At 41.2% G+C, this 22,428-nt stretch overlaps 2 protein-coding genes across 3 annotated transcripts in view; one reads left to right on the top strand and one right to left on the bottom strand.

The window, feature by feature from the left end:
* Positions 1-1,994: 1,994 nt before the first annotated feature.
* eif3l (eukaryotic translation initiation factor 3 subunit L) lies at positions 1,995-13,807 on the top strand. The gene is made up of 15 exons (XM_088351381.1): positions 1,995-2,142; positions 2,456-2,492; positions 2,582-2,792; positions 2,867-2,946; positions 4,863-4,924; positions 5,011-5,080; positions 5,148-5,221; positions 5,286-5,457; positions 6,201-6,355; positions 6,431-6,601; positions 6,685-6,818; positions 7,866-8,039; positions 8,119-8,308; positions 8,448-8,528; positions 13,623-13,807. The coding sequence occupies exons 1-15, from the start codon at positions 2,119-2,121 to the stop codon at positions 13,692-13,694; spliced, it is 1,707 nt and encodes a 568-aa protein (XP_088207507.1). The 5' UTR covers positions 1,995-2,118; the 3' UTR covers positions 13,695-13,807.
* Positions 13,808-14,600: 793 nt separating this feature from the next.
* Positions 14,601-22,428, bottom strand: part of cdh23 (cadherin-related 23) — a 330,854-nt gene continuing 323,026 nt past the window's right edge. The window contains exons 61-69 of one of the 2 annotated variants that reach the window (XM_088350886.1): positions 22,141-22,238; positions 21,916-22,036; positions 21,759-21,838; positions 21,613-21,653; positions 21,479-21,539; positions 19,612-19,741; positions 19,417-19,536; positions 19,113-19,223; positions 14,601-17,895 (exon numbers count right to left, since the gene is read on the bottom strand). In XM_088350886.1, coding sequence (XP_088207012.1) covers positions 17,560-17,895; positions 19,113-19,223; positions 19,417-19,536; positions 19,612-19,741; positions 21,479-21,539; positions 21,613-21,653; positions 21,759-21,838; positions 21,916-22,036; positions 22,141-22,238 — 1,098 coding nt within the window. In that variant the 3' untranslated portion in view covers positions 14,601-17,559. The remainder of the gene's footprint in view (positions 17,896-19,112; positions 19,224-19,416; positions 19,537-19,611; positions 19,742-21,478; positions 21,540-21,612; positions 21,654-21,758; positions 21,839-21,915; positions 22,037-22,140; positions 22,239-22,428) is intronic. The other variant, XM_088350887.1, reaches the window with a different exon arrangement.

Below are 22,428 nucleotides of genomic sequence, written 5' to 3'. Positions count from 1 at the left end.
TGAGGAAAATTAACAAACCTTGAGAAGGGACTGCAGATGAGGTAATCCTCCTTTCAGGATGACCAGGCTGCAATGGATGCCAGAATAACAAACAACACACAGATATTGTCAACGCAAAATATAGGTCATTCATAAGATATTGAATAGAAGTGTGTTTAAAGCCTATATTAAAACACTTCCACTGAGGTTGCAGATCAAATCTCAGAGGGTAGAGCATTCCGCAGCAACAGCGACCGAATGGAGAACGCTCTCTAACCTGCGGATCTCTTCTTGGCTCTTGGGATCACTAGTAGACCAGCATTATCAGAGCCAAGGCTCCGGAAAACAAATACAAGGCGTTACGGTCAATTATGTATTGAAAAAGCATATGAATGTATGAAAGTCTAAACAAACGAAAGCCCAAGAGTGCCAAAATTCAATTCAGAAAACGAACATTCTATCTGGCTATTTACCCTGGTCATATCCCGCAAGAGGGGTGACCAACAGCAAAACAAACACATACACAAAAACAAAGAAAAGGAAAAAGTAGCAAAAAACACATAAGATTTGACCATGGCCTACCCAAAGGCCCAAACACCCAAACAAGTTAAGCACCTTGGCACCCAAGTTGGTCATGCTTTTGTCCCTCCAGATGAAACGGGACAACAGAAAGTGGCCATGTCACTCGGGTCAGGGTGACACAACACACTCTTCTGTTCAACAGCAGGGCCCGAAAGCTTTCACTGGTTTACCCCTGCCGCATCATACAGGTGCCCTGCCCATCTCTTATAACATGTCTAAACATCCCACTATCCTTTCACAACACCTCTCCACTCATTCCTATCGCCCGCAAGAGCTCTAGCTTCCACTACATTTAGATCTATTTCCTCCAGTGCACTTATAACACCATCAATCCATGTCAATCACGGCCTTCCTTTTGGCCTCCTTCCATTATGCCAATTTCAAAATTGAAAGGCCACTTTACATAATTTACGGACATCTTTCTTTTTAATCTCAATTTTTTTTATTTATTTGTTGGATGCCAAAAAGGGCTCTCATTCAATAATAAAACAAACACAATGAAATCGAAATTTAAAAATGAAATGCCACACTACATAAAAGTCGGTTAATGTTTTTATTTTAAAATTTATTTTTTTTATTATGTGAATAATCATTTTATTAATTGAATTATGGGACGAGTTTGAATTTCATAGGAACGGGTACAAAATGAAGTAATTCTTGTTAAACGATAATGTCGACATTCTCATTTAAAATAAAGATTAGAATTTGAATGAGCATTGTTTTCATTGTTATAGACAACAATGTTTGTTTAAAACTAGATTAGATGTGGCCATCCGGGATAAACATGCATCAAAGATTTCAAACAGAAAAATTAAATGCAAATTCATGTTTTGATAAATAGGCAAACATATTTTCAACGTAGTGCTTGGAAACTGGCCTACATGAAGTTCTTGAATATGCAGGAAACTGAATAAATGAACGACTAAATTAATCAATGACAAATGGATGTATACAACTATATAAAGATTCTAAAATGAAATACTGAAATAATAGAAAAAATTTCAAGTTCTAACACGCGACAGGTCCCCGGTTCGAGACCGGGTAGAAACATTTGTTGGCCTTGAGAAGGATGGGCGCCACCAGGCTGTATTTGCCCAAGACACACCACAGGAAATGGTGCCCCTGCGACCCTCGTGGTTAAGGGAAACCACAGTAAACACAAGAAAGGAAGCGCAATGAAAAAAACAAGGTGTAGAAATAAATACAAAACATAATTAGACATGAAAAAGGAGAAAACATGTTATCAGTACATATATTGTTTTTTTTTCGGTTCGACGAATGATTTGAGCAAAATTGAGTACTGTACTGTAGGTTACTTTGCATTAATTTCTTCGACAAGTCCACAGTAAAATTGTAAGCATACATTTCCCGATATGCAACAAATCCTGAAATCTCGTTTCTAATCCCGCGATATTTCAAGACAACGTCAGAATGCTCTTTCCGCTTCCTGCGGTCCGGCAAGCAGTCGCTGCGTGCTTTAGCTGTTAAGTAAACTCATCACTTTTGGACCAAATTTACACCAATAAATATATAATCCAAAGGAATATATCTATAAACATGTCTTACCACGACGAAGACGATGTGAGTATGCCTGTTTTGTCTTTGTTCCTCACAAGAAAATATATAAGCCTTGGCTGGTTAGCTAGCTTGAACTATATACTGTACAACCCTTAGCTGGTTAGCTAGCTTGCACCTTGGTAAGATAAAATGAATCACCCCAATTGTGTGTTGTTTTTAAACAGAAATCTCATGTATTATAATTTGCTCGTGAAGGATATTTGAATAATTGTCTGCATTGAATGTTGTCTGCGCCTGTTTGCTTTTGATTGGTTGAGGTTATTGACAAATGCTTCATCTGTGACACTATTTTGCTTATGCTTGGTTTCCCCTCCAGTACAATGGCTACTCAAACGAGTATGATCTCCACACTGGTTAGTACACATCATTTTTTCCTCATTTGCGTGCATACTACCTTACCTTTTCCCCTGAAATTCTACCATCCATTCTCACCCTTCCACAGGTGACCCCAAAGCAGACATGGCTTATGAGCGGCAATATGAGCAGCAAACTTACCACGTCATCCCAGAGGTCATCAAGAATTTCCTTCAATACTTTCACAAAACCATCTCTGATCTCATCGACCAGAAAGTCTACGAGCTGCAGTCCAACCGCGTGTCCAGCGAGAGCATTGAGCAGAAGATCTATGAAATCCAAGATGTGTATGAAAACAGGTAATAGTGGGCTCCATTTTCTCCTGGTTATTGTTGCCGGGCGGTGGATCATCTGTCATGTGATATTTTTCAAGTTGGAACAAGCTGACGGAGCGTTTCTTCAAGACATCTCCTTGGCCAGAGGCTGAGTCTATATCATCACTTGTTGGCAATGGTGAGTTACCTGCTCTTTACAAGTAGGCATTGTTTACTCTTTGAATGCTGCCATTATACTGATGCTGTGACGATATTATCAAGAAATTTAGCCAAATAGTGCAGACACCTTTTTTTGTTTCCTTAAAAATAAAAGCCTGCCAATATTTGTTGTTTTTTTATTCAATAGAATTTAGAGTTGGATATTGGAAGACATTAACAAAGCTTAATGTTTCAATGTTGAACAACTGTTTTAGGGACAGTCGTTGTCTTTAATTATTTGTTTCTTCCCAGGATCCATGAATTGATTCAAAAACGAATTAAAGGCTCCAAATTCAATGTGGATGATGTAGGGACTAGTTCAGCACGTGATACATGTGTTTTCTATAATAATAATAATAATAATAATAATAATAATTTCCTTGTATTGTCATTCTGTGTAACAATGTACACAGAACGAAATGTCGATTGCACCTTGACCCGTTGTAGCGAGCCGATGCAGCCGCAGCCAACAGAGGGCGCCGCCGACCACTTTTTAAGTCTTAGGAATGACTCGGCCGGGGCGCGAACCACCGACCTCCCAGTCTCAAAGCGGGCGCCTTACCATCTAGGCTACTGAGATTGTTTTCTCCGTAAAAATTGTAATCATGATATTTGATGACAACCTCTTTCATCAATAATAAGTTAACCAACAATATATAATATTTTGATTATTTCAAGTCTTTTACTAGATTTTTTAACAATTTTTTCTCTTTTGAAAAAGTCAAAAAATACTTAAAAGGAATTTTATGTCAGATGGAAGCTAATTTTACAAATTGTTTTTGATCATAGTGAAAAATATTCTTTAAAATATTCTTATTTTACTTGGGAAATCCAAACAATTAAACTAAAAAATTATGAAATAATTTGTGCCAGTTGGCATAATTGCTAATATGAAAAATGCACACCAAATTGAAACATTTATTTTAATGTTATCAATATGTATGTCTTAATAGTTTGGAACCAAGATCGAGCCTAAATAAATCTGCCCGGGGGTATTGATCCCTGAACCAGGCAGAGCCCCACAAATTAACTTGATTTGAGGGAGGTAGCCCAAAGCAAACCCAAATTTTCACATTTTATTTGAGAGCACTTTTTTGTAAGGGCTTGTCTCTTGCAGTTTATTTTTTAAAACCAAACGATAGTGTTATTAAGGATTTGCGCAATGGATTCTGTCCCCATTTTCGCGTAATGCAGCCTGAGGGTGGTAATACACAATGCTCGCGCCAAGTTAAGCATTCAATTGCGAAATTGTTGCACAAAAGGTGGATAGAATCCACTGCGCAGACTTGCCAGAAAGAAAAAGACTAAAATCAATTAGGGATGTAACCCAAGCACTTGGGCAGAGGCTGTGCTCTGCAAAAGAGGGATGGAATCCACCGCGGAGATCCTCCACAAGAAAAAAGTATTAATTAAGCACAATTACGGACACGACCAGCGTGGATCATTCAGAAGTAAAATTCAGTGAGAGAAGCCCAGCCGGACACGAACCCAAAGTAACGATACATTTTAGGCCCGACCCAAATTTCTGTTCAGGCTCTCGTCAAAAGACCTGACCTCTGCCAATTGTTTTTGAACAGACTGTTCATATGGATTTAATTATTTTGTATAATCTCACGATAAATATTGGTTGGATTATTATTGTGCATCCCGTTATGAAATATAAAACATGAACATGACTTATTGGAGACAATATGGAAAACCTGGCTCTGCGCTTAATCAGCACTCTGAATTTCCTTAATGGAGGAAAAAAAGGGTGTGAAACGGGGCATTTATCTTTTGAATTTGTTTATACAGAACTAACAGAAAGTAAACTATACCTATTAAATTTTTTGATTTCCCTGCTGTCTTGAATGCAACATAACTCTTTTGATGGCCCGTTTTTTTTTTCTCCGGCAGATGCAGTCTTCCTTATACTTTACAAGGAATTGTACTACAGGCACATCTACGCTAAAGTTAGCGTAAGTCCACGTTCTTACATTATTTTGACTGGATCTTTAAATTTACATGTTTTTTGTAAACCACTCGTCTTTTTAATGCTTCTTAGGGGGGACCCACTTTAGACCAGCGGTTTGAGTCCTACTACAATTACTGCAACCTTTTTAACTACATTCTGAGTAAGATGTCTAGTATTTGATATCACTTTAATACCAGTCATTTATAAACGCTTTTCTTTACAAACAGATGCTGATGGCCCCGCTCCCCTGGAACTCCCGAACCAATGGCTCTGGGACATCATCGATGAATTTATCTACCAGGTATGCAATGCTCTGAAGAAAAACAAAACTAATGCGCTACATTTATATTCACACTTGTTTTCAGTTTCAGTCTTTTAGTCAGTACCGTTGTAAGACCGCCAATAAGCCCGAAGACGAGATCGATTTCCTGCGAAACAACCCGAAGATCTGGAATGTGCACAGCGTTCTCAACGTGCTCCACTCCCTTGTAGATAAGAGCAATATTAACCGTCAGCTGGAAGTCTACACAAGCGGAGGTATGAAATTTTGTATGATTAATACTGTACAGTGGCCCCTCTACATGCAAGCTACTTTAGTTATGAGAAATTTGATATGTCTTGCGAGCAATAATTTTGAAAGAAAAAACAAGACGTTTACACTAGAGGGCTGCGTGGCCAAAATGGACTGGCAATGGGCAAGCAGCGAGTGCAGATACCAAAGCTGCAAAAGAGTTTGCCGACCTTCTCTTTATTAATTTCTGATGAAAGTTGTTTAACGATGACGAGGCGGGCCGTGTTTTGAAAAAAAAAAAATGCAACACAGGACATTTTATACCGCTAAGAGAAAAAGCTGGCGAGCCACAAGCCATGAAAGCTAGTCTAACCTCAACATTGTGCGCTAATGCCAGTGGTGACAAAGATACGCCGCCGCTACTGGTATATCATGCAAAGAACCCACACACATTTAAGACTCATAATGTCAGCAACCTAGACTATTTGAATTGGTATTAGTGATAAGGAAGATGTGTTCAAATCAATTGAAGGGTTAACTAGAATTATTTTGGGAGGCGTGGAACAGATTTCCTTTTTTTTTTAATTTCTCATGGTAATAAATTAAAGATACGAGAAATTTAAGTACGAGCTCGAGTCGGGAATTAATATATCTCTCATGCAGAAGGCCACTGAATAAGTCACTAGCTTACCGATAAGAACCTCATAGAGTTGGCAGCAAATTTTCATTAAGTCAAGCTGAAAAAAAGCATCTTTGTTACGAGTTCCAGGGGACCCAGAGAGCGTGGCTGGTGAATATGGCCGCCACTCGCTCTACAAGATGTTGGGTTACTTCAGCTTGGTGGGCCTTCTGAGGCTGCACTCTCTGCTGGGCGATTACTACCAGGCTATCAAAGTCTTGGAAAACATTGAACTCAACAAGAAGGTAAAAACCCTGTTTGGCCGTCTAAAATGCGTTCTTCCCCGTCACTCTTTAATATATACTTTTTTGTCTTTTCAGAGCATGTACTCCCGTGTACCCGAGTGCCAGATCACCACCTATTACTACGTGGGCTTCGCCTATCTCATGATGAGGCGTTACCAGGACGCCATTCGAGTCTTTGCAAACATCCTGCTTTACATCCAGAGGACGAGAAACATGTTCCAGAGGTCAACGTATAAATATGAAATGGTAAAGTCTACGTCTTAAACTCGAGTCAAATGAACATTTTCTCGCTGGCTCTCACAAATTGCTTTTAAATTCTTGCTATGCAGATCAACAAGCAGAACGAGCAGATGCACGGCCTACTGGCCATTGCACTCACCATGTACCCGATGCGCATTGACGAAAGCATCCACACCCAGCTGAGGGACAAGTATGGAGACAAAATGCTGCGCATGCAAAAAGGGTATACATCTTTCATTTATGCGTATCATTCGATGTCGTACGCCAGGGGTCGGTAACTGAAAATGTTGAAAGAGCCATATTGGAGAAAGAAAAAAAAAGCTTCATATAAGGAAAGCAACACATACTACAGTCATTTGAAAACCTAATATCTGTGTAATGTTGTCTTCCTACGGAAACTATAATTTCCCATTATCAAACTTTTTTGAAAAATAGCCAGGGAGCCATTAGGGAACGCCGAAAAGCCGTGTGAGGCTTCAGAGCCGCTGATTCAGAGACCCCTGCTGTACGCTGCCTTTTTATAATCTTGCAGCATTTTTTTAACACGAGCAAGATACAAATGATGACAACCAGTTGACATGGAAATTATATATATATATATATTACAGTGGTAGACTCACACTTGAACAGTTGAGACAAAACATAGGTCTACAAAAAAGGGGTTGAGTATTGCTATTGAGTATTATTACAATGTCGTATTTGGAGATTCCCAATGACTCCATCTCAATTGTCCCATGACTATATGACTTGATTTTTAAATGGACTGTGTCATTTTGGGGGCTATGCTGATTATCGGGAATGTTGCTAAGAGCTATTAGAATTTAGGTTGTAGTTTAAAGTCATTACATTTTTTTTGCACCTAATTTACAAGTGGTAACAAATAGTACTCCTTGGCAACAAGGTTTTGTCTTTTGCTTTGGTGACATAATAAAAGCTCTTGGATGATATTTTTGTATCGATAGTCAAATAATTTGTGTTTATTTTGATTTGAATTCAAAGTGAAAGATGGGATCCCTGAAAAACACATGAAGTATAAATTAAAATATTTTAAGATCTACAAAAAATGTAAAATACAAAATATTTGAGCCGTTTACACTCAATCAAACAATAACAAAGAATCAGTGTAAATGCAAAACAATAAAATTTAAATTAAAGATTTTAACTCTTCAGTGATATAGATAAATGATAAAATATCTGGGGCCTTTGTTTTTGTTGTTTATTATCACCATGTTGTTTTTGAAAGTTATATATGTCCCCCTTCCTAATCCAGAGACCTTCAGGTGTTTGAGGAGTTGTTCAGCTTCGCCCGGCCCAAGTTCTTGTCTCCTGTGGTGCCCAACTACGACAACGTTGATGCACAGTACCACAAAGAGCCTTTCCTGCAGCAGCTCAAAGTCTTCACAGAGGAGGTGGAGCAGCAAGCTCAGCTTTCTACCATCCGCAGGTGACGCCTTCCGGATGAATTGATGCTCATCTTAGATGGAGGCCACTTCCTATCTCATCCAAGTTTTCTTTGACCTCAGCTTCTTGAAGCTGTACACCACCATGCCAGTGGCCAAGCTTGCAGGATTCCTGGACATGAGCGAGAAGGACTTCAGGATTCAGCTGCTCGTCTTCAAGCACAAGATGAAGAATCTGGTGTGGACCAGTGGCATTTCGGCTCTGGATGGAGAATTCCAGTCTGCTTCGGAAGTTGACTTTTACATCGACAAGGTAGAGTTCCCGAAATGCACAATGTTTACAATAGATAAGGTCCGAATGTGGAAAAATGTTCACGTTGTCACCTTTTTAAATTATTTTCATCTGAATCTTAGTGATGTGATTTTGAGTTAAGTTGGTTCTACCTTCTCAGGACATGATCCACATAGCTGACACAAAAGTGGCTCGCCGATATGGAGACTTTTTCATTCGTCAGATTCACAAGTTTGAAGAGGTGAGTTTCGACAGCCCGCTCACATCTGACCCACCCGCAAGCCTTTTTGGCGCTAGGTGTGCCGAGGCACTTTTGGGAGGAAAGTGGCGGTAAACGTGTTAAAGACCATCTTTGTAGTGGGTCACGAAATTCCTATTGTGTGCAGGGCACAAGGGAACACGTTGCGCTGTTCTTTTCCACAACTCATGCGCTCGAATTACTTGGGACGTCTTAAAACATTCCAGGCGCCCTTTTTTCAATGTTTTGGCCAATATTATTCATATACACTATATAATGAATGAATGGTCTGCATTTATATAGAGCTTTTCAAGTAAATAAAGACCTCCCAAAGCACTTTACAATGTGCTTCACACTTACCTTTTTACACACTAACTAACCGGTAGCAGCGTCAGCCATGCAAGGCAACTACCTGCTCATCGGGGGCATTAGTGGTTCATTGTATTGCCCAAGGACTCTTTGACATATAACCGGGAATCGAACCTGTGATCTCAAGATCCCAAGACGAGCGCTTTACCTCCTGAGGTGCTGCCGTCACACGCTCATGATAGTCTACATCGCATGTAAGCCCATCTCCAAAACCGCTTTAAAGTAGCCACATAATAAAAAAAATGGGTACCCAAAATATTTAAAAAAGGTGTCAATAAAAAATACTCTGGTAACAAAGATAAATAAAACTACAAACACAACACCCGGAGGCTGCAATGTTAATCTCTGTGGACTTCAACCACGTGACTCTTGACTGTGCCCTCTTTCGTCCAGTATGTGGACTGCAAGACCAGGGGAAATAGGACTATTGACCTTCTGTATGCGAATATCAAAAATGCATACAGTGCAAAACCACTGCCTGCCCTTGGAAAAGGAGACCACAACCTCATTCTGCTTAAACCACAGTACAAACCAAAAATGAGGAGGCTACCAACAACCACACGCTCTTTTAGAAAATGGTCCACCGAGGCAGAGCAGGCTCTGAGAGACTGCTTTGGACGTACGGACTGGGATGTCCTGCTAGGGTCCAGCAGTGGGGACATTGAGGAGATGGCAAACTGCACTACTGACTATATTAACTTCTGCATGGACAATGTTGTTCCTATAAAGACTACGCTGCTATGCCAACAACAAGCCCTGGGTCACGAGCGACATCAAGTGCCTTCTGAACCAAAAGAAGAGGGCCTTTAAAAATGGTGATCAGCAGGAGCTAAAACGAGTATAGAAGGAGCTCAAAGTCCAGCTCTGGAAAGGGAAGGAGCAGTACAGGAGGAAGTTGGGGAAAAAGCTGCAGAACAACAACATGAAGGAGGTATGGGAAGGGATGAAAACAATTACTGGCTGCTGCACCAAGCAGGGTGTGGCTGTGGATATAGATGTGGGGCGAGTCAACCAGTTGAACAACTTTTTCAACAGGTTTGACCACTCCGCCTCATCCTCACCCCTGAGTACTGCAGCTGTCCTTCCCCCTCCCCCTCTGGACACTAGCATTGAAGACATCCCCCCACTAAAATAACTGCAGCCCAGGTGTGTGGAGAGCTGAGAAGGCTGCGAACCAGCAAGGCAGCTGGTCCAGATGGAGTATCCCCCCCGACTGCTGAAAGCCTGTGCGTCTGAGCTGGGAGACCCTCTACAGCGCATCTTCAACCAGAGCCTTGAACAGGGTAGGGTCCCTCAGCTGTGGAAAACATCCTGCATCATTCAGTCCCAAAGAAATCAAGACCTGAGGAACTCAACGACTTCAGGCTGGTCGCCCTGACATCACATGTGATGAAAATCATGGAGCGGTTGCTGCTGCACCACCTGAGGCTACAGGTCCGTCACGCCATCGACCCACTGCAATTTGCTTACCAGGAGAAGGTGGGAGTGGAGGATGCTATAGTATACATGTTACACCGATCCCTCTCTCACCTGGATAGGGCTAAGGGGGCTGTGAGGATTACATTTTTGGACTTCTCCAGTGCCTTCAATACCATACAGCCTCTGCTACTGAGTAGGAAACTGACAGAGATGGGAGTTAGCTCACACCTTGTAGAATGGATTACTGACTACCTGACAGGCAGAACCCAGTATGTGAAACAGGGGGGCTGTACATCGGACACTGTGGTTAGCAGCACAGGATCTCCGCAGGGGACCGTGCTCTCTCCGTTTCTATTCACTCTATATACATCGGACTTTAAGTACAACTATAAGTCCTGCCATGTGCAAAAGTTTGCCGACGACACTGCGATCGTGGGATGTATCAGAAATGGGCAGGAGGAGGAGTACAGGAAATTTATTCAGGACTTTGTCCGATGGAGCGACGCAAACCACCTGCACCTGAACACCACCAAGACCAGGGAGATGGTGGTGGACTTCAGGAGAACCAGAACTCACCCGGTTCCTGTAACCATCAAAGGAGAATGTGTAGAATTTGTCCAGACCTACAAATACCTGGGTGTGCAGCTGGACAACAAACTGGACTGGACTGCCAACACAGAAGCTCTATGTAGGAAAGGGCAAAGCCGACTTTACTTCCTCAGAAGGCTGGCCTCCTTCAAAATCTGCAAAAAGCTCCTGAAAATATTCTATGAGACAGTAGTGGCAAGCGCCCTCTTCTATGAGACAGCGTGTTGGAGAGGCAGCGTCAAGAAGAAGGATGCCTCTCGTCTCAATAAACTGGCTAGGAAAGCGAGCTCTGTTGTGGGCAAAGAGCTGGACAGCCTAACAACAGTAGCTGAGAGACGGGCACTGGAAAAGCTGCGGTCAATCATGGACAATCCATCGCATCCACTACACAGCATTATCTCCAGACAGAAGAGCAGTTTCAGCGACAGACTGCTGTCACTGTCTTGTACTACGGACAGACTGAAGAGATCTTTTCTTCCTCATGCCATGAGGCTCTTTAACTCTATCCGGCAGAGTAAAAGCCCACAGTAAACCACACCACCTACATTGCATATTACTGAATCTTATTGCAATATGTATTCTGTGTAGCACTATTTAGTTATTCTATATAACACGCTACAGTGGGCATTTGCACGTCACACTGGGTATTTGTATATTGTATTCTTTTTGCTTTATTATTGTATTGTTCTCAGCTCAGGGATGCTGCTGGAAATGTGAATTTCCCTTCGGGGATGAATAAAGTATCTATCTATCTCTATCTAAATATAAAACTATTTTAAATCATGTACTGTACCTTTTAAGCACCTGTACCTTTCTGCTCAATCGTTGTCACTGCTGTTGACTTTTTTTTCACCTTATCACTAAGTTTCTTTATCTGTTATTATGGGCAAAAAAAGGGAAAAAAAACACACAAAATCACAATAAAATGAGATGTGATCTGTAAACGGAAGAAGTGATAGGGATGGGGAGGTGGCATGAGGACGCTGCATATCCATTGGGTGGTTATGCCTGTTCATTTGTTTTGAAGTGTCCTTGGGCAAGACACCAAACTCCCAAAGCCCCTGATAAGCAGGTAGGCACCTTGCATGGCTAATGCCGCTTCCTGATTTTTGTATTTTACAGTTTTAAGTTTGGTTTAAATGCAAGTATAGAGAAAACATTTGTTGGCCTGGAGAGGGATGTACTTGCCCAAGACACATCACAGGAAATGGGGCCGCCGTGACCCTTGTGGTTAAGGGATCCAATACACCCATCCTTATAATAGAGCAAAATAGGAGGTTTGAGGTATGCAATTACATATTGACAACGTACCCACAATATTTCAACTTTTTCACCTACTTATAAATCAAAGTCCTTGATTTATAAATCCAAATTAAACAACAGAGAAATATATCTCTCAAACTCTTGACAGTTCCCCCTTTGGCAGGATCTGAGTCAGTCTAGTCGCTGGAGTTACCTTTAATCTTCAAGGAAAGATGACAAGTGAATGCAATTTGGTCCACTTCTGTGGCAACCACCAATGACACAGCAGAAAAAGACTGCTTCTCACATCTGTATTTAGGGATCAGAATTTTCCGCGGATCCGCGGATTTCCGCTGTTTTTGAACCCCAAAGGTCATTCCCGTAAATCGTCTAAATTCGATGAGAAAATATTTTGGGGGGGTGAGGTATGATACGTGACTGTTTCATCACCCCAAGTTAGCAGTTAGAGATCGCGAGAAAAATTGGCAAAAAGAAGCGCAGCGCATTAGATCTATAACACACAACAAATAGATCGACTCCTACCATTGGTCGATAGGTTCGCTGATAACCAATCAGCGGAGCTTTTGTTCAGAGCATTGGCTTTCTCAAACATGGCGCTCCTTCCGGTCTTTTCAAACGGTGAAATGAGTGTTTGAAAAAGTAAATATGAAAATACTAAGAAAAGAAGACGAGGCTTTTGTCTCCAAGATTGATAAAGGAATCAAGAATAAATTTAAGTGGTCATGGCTGGAGAAGACTGTCACAGACTGACATGTATTTTCTTTAAGCATGTTCAGTTTGTGCATTCTATTTTCAAATTAATGATGAATGGTTATTAATGTATATATTTTCATATATATTGTTGATTAGTAGCTAAATACAAGGTCCATCTTCATCATCAAAACACAACAACAATGGTGATGGTTGTAACATTGTAATCCCCCAATTGTTTTAAACATCTTAAAACTAAAAAAAAAAAACATGGTTTCTGTTTTGTTGGATTTAATTCATTCTAGTGCAATTTTCACATAGCAAATAAGATAAATGCCGTTGGCTTCGGGTGGGTTTGCCCCCCCTGAGCCCCCCACCGGGCTCCGCCCTGGACCTGGCCGGGGCCTGCGGCCCCTGGACCCTGGCTATTTCAGCTGAAAATGAAAATCTCCATTCTGATCCCTGTGTATTGCAATCTGGCCATATTCTTCACAATATGCTTTTTTTTATGGGAATGACAAAAAATATAGTGCTTGCAGCACATTTAACAAGACACTGCCACCATCATTCTTCTTTTAATTTGTCTCAGTAATAAATAGGTGCTCCAAATCACTATCTGGTTCTTGCAGTCACAATCTTTAATGCTCACATTATCCAGAAACATTGAGAGTAGAGTTTGCCACCGGTAGTATGCATGGGGCTAAATGGTGACTTGTCTCCTATCATTAGTCATAATTATTTGAATGACTCCAATTTACTCCTTCACAGTTAAACCGAACGCTGAAGAAGACGCCAGCAAGCGGCACCACGGCATCGTCTGGAAGTGTTACAAGTCGATGAATTGGAACATTAGCAACACCAAACCTCCGCGTTGACTCTTCAACAGTTGATGTCAGGTTTATTGATGACTTTTCTATGGAACAGAAATAATAAAGCAGTGGTTGGCTTACAGACACATGTTGTGTTTATTGTCTTGAACCAGCAGATGGCAATATTTTTAATACTGCCGTGGTTTCTCAATTTGCCTATTGAATAAAGCTGTATAACAGGTGTCTAACTCATTTTAGCTCAGGGGCCACGTGGTAAAAAAGCACTCTTGCGAGGGCTGGACAATAGTATAAAAATGTGAATGATGTCTAAGTATTATATGTATTTCTACTCACTTCATTTCTACTAGTTTATCGCAATAAGCACACAAAGGGAAAATTATAAAAGTTTTCCTGCTATTTTTCTTAATTACAAATGTTTCCCCAAATGTAGAAAATTAGTTTTTAGTTCATAAATGGTAGTCAGCCAATACGGTGACTAGGTGGATTATTATGCAAGTAGTGCTTAGTGAAATCGTGTACATATTTATAACTGCAGGGTCATTGTCTGCAGCTTATTTTTTCGTATTCTGTTTTTCAGTATCATTTGGCGAGCCTAATTAGATAAGTGGGCTATGCCCGGCCTCCTTGAGCTGTAATTCACAATGACTGAAACGATTGTCGCTGTTTGGCTAATAATTAAGGAAACAGGATACAGTTCTTGTGCGTGTTACCAGAACATAATCTACAACTAATATGGACTGTAAGCCGGCATAGCGGCTGAGTGGGTTGTGCGTCCGCGTCATGGGATAAAATCCAGCTACCAGCCTTCCTGTATGGAGTTTGCATGTTCTCCCTATGCTTGACACCCCTGCTGTAAAAGTATTTAAAAAAAAATAGTGACAAAATGCTCCAGTCATCTCACTAAGAATGTTACAGGTGGTTGCATATTTCTTTTATTATCACAGATTTCAGGGCTGGTGACGGTTAAGGACAAAGAAAACATACAAAAATGAACATACGAAAAAAAAAAACTTTGAAAACACACCACTCACGAACGGCATTAGAGAAAAGAAAGACACTATTGCACAAGGTACATGAACCTCCCACAGACATCCTAATCAACTCACCTGATGCAGTAAGCAGGCATTCATGTTTCAAAGTATTCATACTTCAAAATGTATCTCGAAATAAAAAAATAAACACGGCTCTGTTCGAGCATGACTTCTCTCAGATGGCAGTGTAAAGTCTTAGTGGGCGAAGCGCCATCTTGTCAAATACAACAGCTAACACGTTTTTTTTTTAATTCAATTCATTTGTGCTCCAAAATCAACCGTTGAATAATCTCTCAAGAGATTTTATCATCAGGGCTTGAACGTTAATCCAGTCCGTTCCATTTGTTTTTCCAACAATTTCCACGGATCGGATGGAAAGTTGAATTTTTCAAGCGTCACGAGGTTTCTTTGAGGCATTCTGGTCACACTGCATCAACACGTTCCCATAAATACTAAAATAAAGGATCTTTTTCATAGTCACAGACGAGACACTGGTTTCACTCTTGCAAATGAACTCAAAATATGAAAGTTGGATGATTCAGTCTCCCGTTGAAGGCCATTCGCTGGTCCGAATGTGGATTTGTGTGCGCTAGCGTGAGTGGATGCTTTCCGAGTATGCTTCCAGCCCGTGACGTGCGGTCAGGTTCGAATCTGGTGAGGCACAGTCACATTTACAAATAAATGGACCTATATTTTATTAATCAATTGATTGGCAGAGAAAGTACGCAATATAAAAACTGTAGCATAGAAAAAACTTAGTGTCTTAACTTATCAATGACGATTTTGTGCTCCTTTTAACTAAAACCATGCAAAGAGATCGCTTAACTTGCCAATCTATCTATTTACCTTGGTTAGATCTGTCAAGAGGGGTGACCGACAGCAAGACAAACACATCCATTAACAAGGAAAAGAAAATAAAAAGGGAAAAAATAGCAAAAAACACAATTTTTTTGGGACCATTTACCGAAGGTCCCGCAAACCCTCGTTATAGAGTAGCTAAATGTGAGAGGATGTGGAAGTAAAGCGATTAAGTGGAAGAAGGAGGAGATCGGAAGGATGATGACCAAAAGGTGTGTTAGTTTTTGAGTGTAACTTGCTAATAATACTTTTACTAAATCTTTCCTTCAGGGCTGAGGTGTGTGCCAAATCAGAAACCTTTCTCTCACTATCCCCCCCTCTGCTGTGAGGCAAGAGAATTACATACCTCACTCGGCACAGTTATACATTGCATTCTATTTTGTGTTAAAGGGACATTGTGTTTTATTGAGCGTCTTCTAGTAGTAAAAAACCTGCATTAATTAAAAGCTGTTTATCTGTGTAGTGCAGAAGTCAGACAGTACAGTCAAACTGTACAGTTCTCTTGGAGTCTTACAGTTAAAGAGACAGTGTGTATTTTTAGCGCCTCCTAGTAGTAAAGAAAACATTTATTTGTTTAAACAAGTAAAAATACATTGGGATAGGTGTTTGCCAGGGCAGCATGGCGGCGCAGTGGTTAGCGCATGTGCGGCACATGGGGTCATGAGATCGAACCTCCTATGTGGAGTTTGCATGTTCTCCCTGTGCTTGCGTGGGTTTCCTTCGGGCACTCCAGTTTCCTCCCACATTCCAAAAATGTGCATGTTAAGTTAATTGGCCAGTCCAAATTGTCCCTAGGTGTGAATGAGCGAGCAAATTGTCTGTCCCTGTGTGCCCTGCGACTGGCTGGCAACCAGTTCAGGGTGTCACCTGCCCACTGCCCGAATATAACTGGGATCGGCTCCAGCACCCCCGCGACCCTACTGAGAATAAGCGGTGCAGAAAATGGGATGATGTGCATTCAAGAAATTTGCATAACGTGAGCCTCACCCAGAGGGAGCTGCATTCTTTTTGCTATGAAAAAAATCAAGTGTAAAAAAAAAACAAATACCTTGGAAAAAATGATGAAACAAATGGTGTGGTTTGGTCACTTTAGGTCTCTGTAGTAGGTATTCTTTATTTTGCTCTCGCAATTTATGTTGTAGAAGATCTGTTTACAGCCATATCACTCTGATAACCTAATCTCAGGAATCTGAATGAATATAATAAATAACTTTACTATTATTAGCAGGTTGTAATCATTAAAAGCCGGGTTAATCACTAAAACATTGTATTTAAAGACACTGATTGTGTCAATGATTTCTCGTGCCAGGGGGAAATCACATTACCCAGAAAATCACACTAACTCATCACCTATTTTCAGAACCAGTCTGTGCGCTACCCGAGCTGCCCGCGGGTACCATTTTGGAGACCCCTGCTCTACACAATACAGCAACATCTAGTCATCAAATATTACACAGTGTCCCTATAATTAAGTATAGTATCCATAATACAATTTGAAAATTCAGGGATTTTAAAAACAAAATACAAAAGTTGTGAAGGTAAACGAGGAAGAACTTTAACACTGAATAATTATAACCATTTAATATATTTTTATCATATTTCCATGTCAGGTGAGGCACAGCCTCCCCTGCCTCCCCTGACTGCACGTCACTGCTTTCAGCAGAACAAGTCATAATGTAGCACCTTCTGCTGTTTTTCTACACTGCAATCTCTCCCACAGGAATGTGCTTTCATTCTTTGGATGACATTTTGACGCCGTTTTTGTCTTTGCTGCGTCCCGCTATTGAGTCTTTTGAATTCATTTTGCGAAAACATCTCGGAGAAGGCTCACCATCCACTTAAGTTGTGGCCCGGTGCGGGCTGTGGTCGAGCACACTCACTCAAGTCCTTCTGGGATTTTCCCTATCAGGATTCCGGGCAGCGTCGCGGAGACACAAGCGCACACTCGAGTCGTGGTTGGGCTCAGACCAGCGAGGCCTCGGCTAGTCATAACTCGGTGATTTCTAAGGGACTCTCCGCCATTTCGCCGTCTTTGTGGCGGTGCATGGGTGTGGATTTTGCCGATTCGGTGCGGGCGTTTCGCTCCGAGTAAAGTCCCCCGTCGGCGTTGAGGGCCTCCAGGGACCGGGCCAGGGCCCGTTGGTCGTCCTCGGGTAGGCTGTTGATGTCGGAAGTGAGCAGGGTGCCCGTGCTGCCGTGGACTACGTGCACACCTTCGGGTCCTTTCAGTTCCATGGGGAGTTTGTGCTTGAAGCGTAGGGTCCCGCGACCCCCGCTCGTGCTTAAACGCTCGTCCTCGTCGTCCAGGTCGCTCTGGATCAACTGGGAGGGGGACACACACAGGGCAAGGATGATGTTTACAAAGTCGTACGAGTACAAAGACAGAAACGGAAATGTTTAGGAGAGAAAACCGTCGTCAGTAGTAGAGGTGAAAGTATAGCGAGACATGGACATCAATCCCCGCAATTAAGCATTCACAGATGCAGTTTTTCAATAACCGTTTAAAAAGTTAAGAGTAGCCTGTTTAATGGGAATATGTACAGCAGAACGTCCTTTTATATGGGATAACAAAAAATAGAAATAAATGTATAAATGAACAAATACATACAAGTATGTGCCGTAGAAAATAAATGAACACATCAATGAATTGCATAACACCGTAAATTACGGACTACAAGGCGTTTTTTTTTACTATATTTTAAACTCTGAGTGTAGGCGGCAACTTCTGAATGATCTCCCCAGCTTCCGTGTTCGTATGGGTACCACATGTACACGGCAGCGGACCCTCTCCCCCCAGGCGGCGCGGAGGCTCACCTTGCCTAGCATCTGGCTTAGAACTGATGCGAACCAGGAAATCCGACTGTTTGATAAGAACAAAGCATCGTGATTTCTGCCGAGTGCTCTAAATGTCAAAGCCAAGATAGTCAATAAAGCGAAGGTAAACGGCCCCAGTAACTATGACTCCGTTACTGTAGCCAAATGCCTTGTTATATTATTAGTGACGCGCATGAATGGATGAACAAATTTGTCACTGTCCCATCTAGGTAGCATCAGCGGGAATATCTTTTAGAAAAGTAACACAGTGTGCGGCGATTACAACACTCGTTTGTGGGCTCTGTCCACAGCTGTGTATCTCCAACAACTAGCGCAACAGTCAATATTTATTAACATTGAATGTGCACAAAAACATTCTCAAAACAGAACTAAGCACTGTACTGACTAAAATACAGAAGCTAATTCAATCACAGCTTGCTGTGTCATGCAAATGATCTTAAGCTCTCTTGTCCCTTTCGCACATGAGAAAGTGATAGAGAACAGACAAAATATTGCAACTACGACTACAAGAAACATGATACCTGCCAATACTAGTTACTAACTAGGGAGGGGTACAAGATTGACTAATCACAGTCTAATAGTTTTTGCCTCGATAGGTATATTGATTTTTGTAGCACTCCTAAAAATGTCCAAGATTTGAGGAAAAGCCAGATCAGATGGAAAGTCCAAGAAGGCAGCAGCAGACGGCAGTCAACCGAGCCCACCTCAGTGACTGATGAGTTTTCTCCTTGGCTGGCAGAAACGTTGACAAGCCTGGCTGCAAAGAGTTTTTTCAGTCTCAGGTAGTCGTCCAGGACCACATTGAGCAGGGAACCCTGACAGGATTGCAGTTGGGGTCAAACGTTTTGCTAGATATGCTGAAGATTACATTTTCAAGCAGTGACAAACAGCTGCTGCGTCAAGCTACTTGAATTCCTGTTTCCTTCTCAGGGTTTGAAGTCACCAGAATCAGACGAGTTGAATTTGAGTTAAACGTTTCGGTGCATGTCTTGACATTTGGTGTCTCACCTTGATCGGGCCTTCCCTCATGATCTGTCCCAGTTTAGCAATGTTGTCGTACTCCTGAATGGCCGCTCTCAAGTAGCGATCGTCTTCAGGCTTGGCTTGAGGCTCACGGCCGAATGTTCCCTGTTACCATAAGAAATATGCATGGACTAAAAAGTAGGAGATTTTTACATCATTAACTACTTTTCTGGTACTAACATGAGTGCGCGCAGGGCTGTTCCACAAGTCAGTTATCTCGCTCAGGTTTTCAGGCAGGTCGTCCTGTTGGTCTGCCTGAGCGGCCAGTTCCAAGTTGTGACAGAACGGATCCAGCCACACCGGATTAGCGCTGCACACAGATTTTGAAATGAGGGCTGAACAGAAATGTGGAATTCATATGTACTCAGTCCTACCACAAATTGTCTGTAAATACGACAAAAATTGAAGAATAAAAAAAAAATCAAGCGATACTTATTTATGTATTGGATATGCCATTACCCACAAAATGTCTCAGATGACTGCACAGGTTACAATTACACCATCCCCTGATCTCAAACCAACATGCGGGAAAGGAAAAACTCAAAACCTAAGCATGAAGACAATAAGAAACCTTGAGACGGGGCCTCTCAAGTGGTAATCCCTCTTCAGGATGACCAGGGTGCAATAGATTTAGCATTGAGCCATGGTTATTCTTATGTTTTCATTTTTTTTTTGCGCGGTTTATTCCCAAGTGAACATCGTCTGAGAACCACTTTTCATGTAAAATAGCGCTCTTAAATGCTACAACACTAAAATTTTCAAAATCTGAAATCTATCTTAAGCCATACTGAAAAATTATTTTCGATGTTTGGCAGCCCTGAGTCCTGAATACTGCCACTTCATAGGTAAAAGTGAGTTGATTTTGCTGGTTCGATTCCTATTTAAAGAATCTTGTTTTATACGAGAGGGGCATACTAGCCCCTATTGTAATTAGAGGTGTGTCATGTAATCCATTATTTAACAATTAACCAATTCGTTGCCACCTATTTTTATTTATGATACAACTGCATTCTCAGAAATTTAGCTTCTCAACATTTCTTTTCTATTGTCGTCATTGAAAAGAGAACAAGTAATGATTCTAAAAAAATTTTATTGTGTTTAATACAAATACACACATTGCTGATATCCGAACAAAAACTTAAAAGTCACAATCTGGTATTCCTTTCTTTTATGTTAAATAACTCACATGTGTGATCTATTTATCTATTTATGTATTTATTTATCTATATATTTATCTTTGTAGCCAATCATTCATTTATCTATTCATAAGTCACCAAATTGAAACAGAATAATGGTAAATCATAGATTAGCCCTTGTTTCAAGGACAGTGACTGACTTGACTACGTAATTAGGAACTCCATGAATGTACATTTAAACTGCAGCTTGGACCTTTTAAAGTCATCCACTAAACTAAATTGACCTTACGACAACATAGAAATACGATAAAATACACCCGAGGTGTTCAACACACCTGCAAAGTCTGAAAATAAACTAGCTTAAAAGTGCTGGAGAAATTTCATGTGCAACAAAAATGAATAAAGACTCAAATATTTAACTCTCTGCATTACTATTACCCCCATAATATAATACACTGCACATTACATTCAACTAAAAATAAATTTTGCCATTCTGCAATCCCAAACGGTTGTCTCCGGCTACGACCTGTTTTTTGATCCCGACTACGCCTGCTCTCCCATCCCGGCTTACGACCCGTTTCTGACCCCGACCACGTTTTTGCTCTCCTGTCCCGGCTATCGGCCTGTTTTTCCGTCCCTGACACCGCCATCGCCCGCTACGGAAGATCCTCTTCCATATTCGGATCACAAAGTCGAGAGCAACTTGCTTCCCGCGTCCAGTGAGCACCGGATTGTGGGCGCAGCCCTTCCTCTTTCTTTCAATAAAACTTGTGGTAAACGTTACGCAATTAGATCTGGTCGTGACATGCATATTTTTTCAAGTGTTAGAAACAGATCCACTTTCCAGTATTCTGGCAAAGTCATATCAGGAACAGGATTTATAAATTCATTAAATTAAAACTGTATATTACCCTTCAAAGGAGTACTTGTTGGTGTTGGGCATGTCCAGAATATCCATTAAACCTTTGTTCCCTAGATGGCGGCAGTACACACATCGTTTAAAAATCTGTTACAAGTAAAGTATCTGTTTTTAATGGCAGCAAACCTGTCGATCCCGCCACAATAGCTTTGAGCTTCCTTTGATGCCTGCAACATCAACAAAAAAAGTCATTCCCTGACCAATCTGAAGCAAGATGGCTTTGAACGTAGACACATCAATTCCATGAATGAGCGACATGACGAAACACTTACACTCTGCGATAATGCCAGTTTATTGAGACAAACAAAATCCCTGCCAGGCACAGCAGCACAGCCAGAATAATGATAACCAGCTGTGGCAGACACAGAAAAATAGAAATTTAACACATACAATTTCAGGGGTTTTCGGTTTTGGACAGTTTTCGCTTACCTGCAGTGTGGTGATGTCATCCGGCAGCTTATCACTGACGGCAGGCTGAACGTCCACCACGGTGTACTTGCGAAACAAATTTCTCAGCTGCTCTTTGTTTTCATCGATCATCTGGATCACTCTGCAGGGGAGAGAGCGAGACCGAACGGGACCACAAAGGAGAAAATCTTCAGAATATTTGAAACGTTTGAAAGCGTTCTTAGGTGCTTGGAATTTTTCCGACACCTTTCAACATCTTGGATTGTGTTGCTCTGATTGTTGACGACGTGCACCAGCATGTCCGTCTGGCCATAATTCACCCTTCCTTTCTTGTCAACGTGAAACTGGGCCAAAGATAACAGAAAAAAATCATCTTAGACAGTGTAGGGTAAACCTCTGAGATATTACATTAATCCCTTCTGAGGATTGAAAATAGAAACCTATGGTAATTAGTTTAAAGGTTCGGAACACCCCAGGTAAAAACATGAAAATTAAAAAAAAAAATCAAAAAGAAAAACGGTGTTACGTGACTTG

Source organism: Urocampus carinirostris, chromosome 13 (genome assembly GCF_059441175.1).
Source record: "Urocampus carinirostris isolate Australia breed hairy pipefish chromosome 13, RoL_Ucar_1.0, whole genome shotgun sequence".
Classification (NCBI taxonomy): domain Eukaryota; kingdom Metazoa; phylum Chordata; class Actinopteri; order Syngnathiformes; family Syngnathidae; genus Urocampus; species Urocampus carinirostris.
The sequence above is the reverse complement of the archived record's forward strand: the minus strand, read 5'-3'. Positions and strand labels throughout refer to the sequence as shown.

What these genes read in the sequence shown, in the direction of transcription:
- eif3l (XM_088351381.1), top strand. Translation starts at nt 2,119, where the DNA reads ATGTCTTACCACGACGAAGACGAT. An exon ending in ACATCTACGCTAAAGTTAGC is followed by an intron (nt 4,925 to 5,010) that starts GTAAGTCCACGT and finishes AATGCTTCTTAG; the next exon opens with GGGGGACCCACTTTAGACCA. An exon ending in ACATTGAACTCAACAAGAAG is followed by an intron (nt 6,356 to 6,430) that starts GTAAAAACCCTG and finishes TTGTCTTTTCAG; the next exon opens with AGCATGTACTCCCGTGTACC.